At 65.7% G+C, this 3,277-nt stretch overlaps 1 protein-coding gene across 1 annotated transcript; it reads left to right on the top strand.

The window, feature by feature from the left end:
- Positions 1-236: 236 nt before the first annotated feature.
- On the top strand, positions 237-2,972 carry IER5L (immediate early response 5 like). The gene has a single exon (XM_023629105.2). The coding sequence runs from the start codon at positions 463-465 to the stop codon at positions 1,678-1,680; it is 1,218 nt and encodes a 405-aa protein (XP_023484873.1). The 5' UTR covers positions 237-462; the 3' UTR covers positions 1,681-2,972.
- Positions 2,973-3,277: the final 305 nt, after the last annotated feature.

The following is a 3,277-nucleotide window of genomic DNA, read 5'->3' as shown; positions in this document are numbered from 1 at the left end:
CAGCGGCTCCGAGTCCCGCGCGGCGCGGCAGCCCCAGGAGAACATTCGAGGCAGCGGCGGCGTTGGAGGCCCGGGGTCCGTTCGGTATTTGAATAGCACAAAGGAACCGCCTTGGTCTGATTGGCCAGCCTAGTGGCCCCGGGGCGGGCAGCGCCTGTCACTCGGGAGGCTCTCGGCACTCCTATTGGCTCATAAGGTGTGGGGCGGGGCCCGGACGCCCGGCTAAATAGCTGGGGCCGGGGCCGGCCGAGGCTCATTGCTTTGGCGCCGTCTGGGGAGCACGAGCCCGCGGGTGGCGCGCAGCGCGTGGTGGCGGCTCCTCTCGGAGCGCAGCCGACCCGCTGACCCGGGCTCCGTTCCTTCTGTCCGGCGCGCCCCGCGGCCGGCTGGAGGGCGAAACAGCAGCAGTATTAGCAGCAGCAGCGGCCGCGGCTGCTCCGCCGCCGCCGTCTCCGCGGGAGCATGGAGTGCGCCCTGGACGCCCAGAGCCTGATCAGCATCTCCCTGCGCAAGATCCACAGCTCCCGGACCCAGCGCGGCGGCATCAAGCTGCACAAGAACCTCCTGGTGTCCTACGTGCTCCGCAACGCGCGCCAGCTCTACCTGAGCGAGCGCTACGCCGAGCTCTACCGGCGCCAGCAGCAGCAGCAGCAGCAACAGCAGCAGCCGCCCCACCACCAGCACCAGCACCTCGCGTACGCGGCGCCGGGCATGCCGGCCAGCGCGGCCGACTTCGGCCCGCTGCAACTTGGCGGCAGCGGGGACGCGGAGGCGCGCGAGCCGGCAGCCCGGCACCAGCTGCACCAGCTCCACCAGCTCCACCAGCTGCACCTCCAGCAGCAGCTGCACCAGCACCAGCACCCGGCACCCAGGGGCTGCGCGGCAGCGGCGGCCGGGGCGCCCGCGGGCGGCGCGGGGGCGCTCTCGGAGCTGCCCGGGTGCGCCGCGCTCCAGCCGCCGCACGGCGCGCCCCACCGCGGGCAGCCCTTGGAGCCGCTGCAGCCGGGTCCTGTGCCGCTGCCGCCGCCGGCGCCCTCCGCTCTCTGCCCGCGGGACCCTCGCGCCTCTGCCGCCTGCTCCGCGCCCTCCGCGCCCCCAGGGGCCGCCCCTCAGGCCGCTGCCGCCGCCTCCCCGCCCGCCTCCCCGGCCCCCGCCTCCTCCCCCGGCTTCTACCGGGGCGCGTACCCGACCCCCTCGGACTTCGGCGTGCACTGCAGCAGCCAGACCACTGTGCTGGACCTGGACACTCACGTGGTGACCACGGTGGAAAACGGCTACTTGCACCAGGACTGCTGCGCCTCCGCCCACTGTCCCTGCTGTGGCCAGGGCGCCCCGGGTCCAGGCCTGGCGTCCGCCGCCGGCTGCAAGCGCAAGTACTACCCTGGCCAGGAAGAGGACGACGACGACGACGAGGACGCGGGCGACCTGGGGGCCGAGCCCCCCGGGGGCGCCCCGTTCGCCCCCTGCAAGCGCGCCCGCTTCGAGGACTTCTGCCCGGACTCGTCCCCGGACGCGTCCAACATCTCAAACTTGATCTCCATCTTTGGCTCGGGCTTCTCTGGGCTGGTGAGCCGACAGCCGGACTCCTCGGAGCAGCCGCCGCCGCTCAACGGGCAGCTGTGCGCCAAGCAGGCGCTCGCCAGCCTCGGCGCCTGGACTCGAGCCATTGTCGCCTTCTAGGGACCCCCGAGGGCACGGGGACCCGGGGCCCCGCGGGGCTGGGGCCAGACAAAGACTCGGCCAAGGGGCGAGAGGAAGGAACGAACGGGCGCCCGGCCACTCGGGGCTGAGCCGGGGGCGAGTAGGGGGAGGCGGCTGATGTTTTATAAATTGTAAAATAAAAAAAGAAATCTAAGATCTTGGACTTTATTTTTGCAGAGAGAAAAAGCGCCTATTTAAGTATGCTTTGTGTTTCTCCTACTCTTTTTTTCTTTTTATTGTAGTGATTGCAGTGGTGTTTAGCGAGGAGCCAGCCACGTGAGGGAGGGCTGCTGCCTGGAGGAGGTGCCGGGCAGCTGGGGGCGAAGCAGGGCGCCTGGGCCACCGGGGCGCGCCGGGGGCGCAGAGCAGGAGGGCGCGGGGCCCAGGACGCCGATTCCAATCAGTTGTCAGACCCAGGAAGCCCGGCGCTCCGTTCTTGCGAGTCCCTCCGTGGGGTGAGGAATAGGTCTTGTGAAATCCTGAGCAAAAACAAAGGCAAACTCTATCTCCGAAAGGGACGTTTGGGTCACATTTCCTCTCTGGGGGCGGCCTCCAAAGTTCTCAAAATGAGAAGGCAGAAATGAAAACACTTCAACTTTTTTTTCTTTTCTTCCCGGGGCGGGTGTCTTGAACCCCTCCCCTCCCCGCCCCTCTGGCTCCGTTCTCCTCCCCTCCTCCACCCATCTCCCGGATTCGGGGTTGGCGCCCGACACCCCGACACTCTCGGACACTGTTTGGGGAAGGGGTGGGGGGCGGGCACCGCGGACTACATTTCCCATCATGCCCAGCACTGCGGTCCTCACTAAACAAAAAAGGAAGTCGATTCCTTCACCTGGATCCCCGGCGGCCCCGAGGGAGGGAGGGAGGGGCAGGGACCGCCGACGGCGTTGGAGACTTTTCACTAAGTTCCTGGTCAGATGTGGTGTTTGTGTGCGTGCTTCTAAGTTGCACGGTCCTGGTTCAGCCTTCGGTTGCATTTCATGAAACCAGCATTGTTCGAGCCACTGAGAACCCCGTCCTGTGTCTTCAGCTCGATAGATTTTGTTTAATTTAAAGCCTTTTGTTGTAAAAAGGTGGGGTTCCTTCGCAGCCCCTCTGGTTCTCTGCCATCAGCACCATGTGGACTCCAAAACAAGTTGCCAACCTTCCCTCTCTTGACACTCTCCCTCATTCTCCTGTATTTTTGTGCATACTGAATTGTATATCACCGGGTAAAACTGTTCAGATTATTTGTTTAAATTTATAATCTTAATAAAAAGTCCATTATAGAGGATGGTGGTGCGTTGTTTTCAAGTCGGCCTAGAGGTGGCGGGAAGGTAGGGGCGGTGGGAAGAGACCCCTACCCCCATTCAAACCCCAGCTTTCCTGGGCCTGGGCGGGCGGGATCTGCCCACATCCGCAGGGCCGGGGTGGGAGCGGGATCGAGGAGGGGATGTTTGTTGCTGGGGATGAAGCCGGTGCCGCCCGCCTCCCGGGCCCCCTTCCCCAGAGGAGCCGGCTCTCGTCGGGAACCGTCCGCCCCCGGCGTCTCCAGCAGGAAGCCGAGCCAGCCTCCAGCACATTTCCTGCTCAGCCA

Source organism: Equus caballus, chromosome 25, assembly GCF_041296265.1.
Source record: "Equus caballus isolate H_3958 breed thoroughbred chromosome 25, TB-T2T, whole genome shotgun sequence".
Taxonomy (NCBI): Eukaryota; Metazoa; Chordata; class Mammalia; order Perissodactyla; family Equidae; genus Equus; species Equus caballus.
The sequence above is the reverse complement of the archived record's forward strand: the minus strand, read 5'-3'. Positions and strand labels throughout refer to the sequence as shown.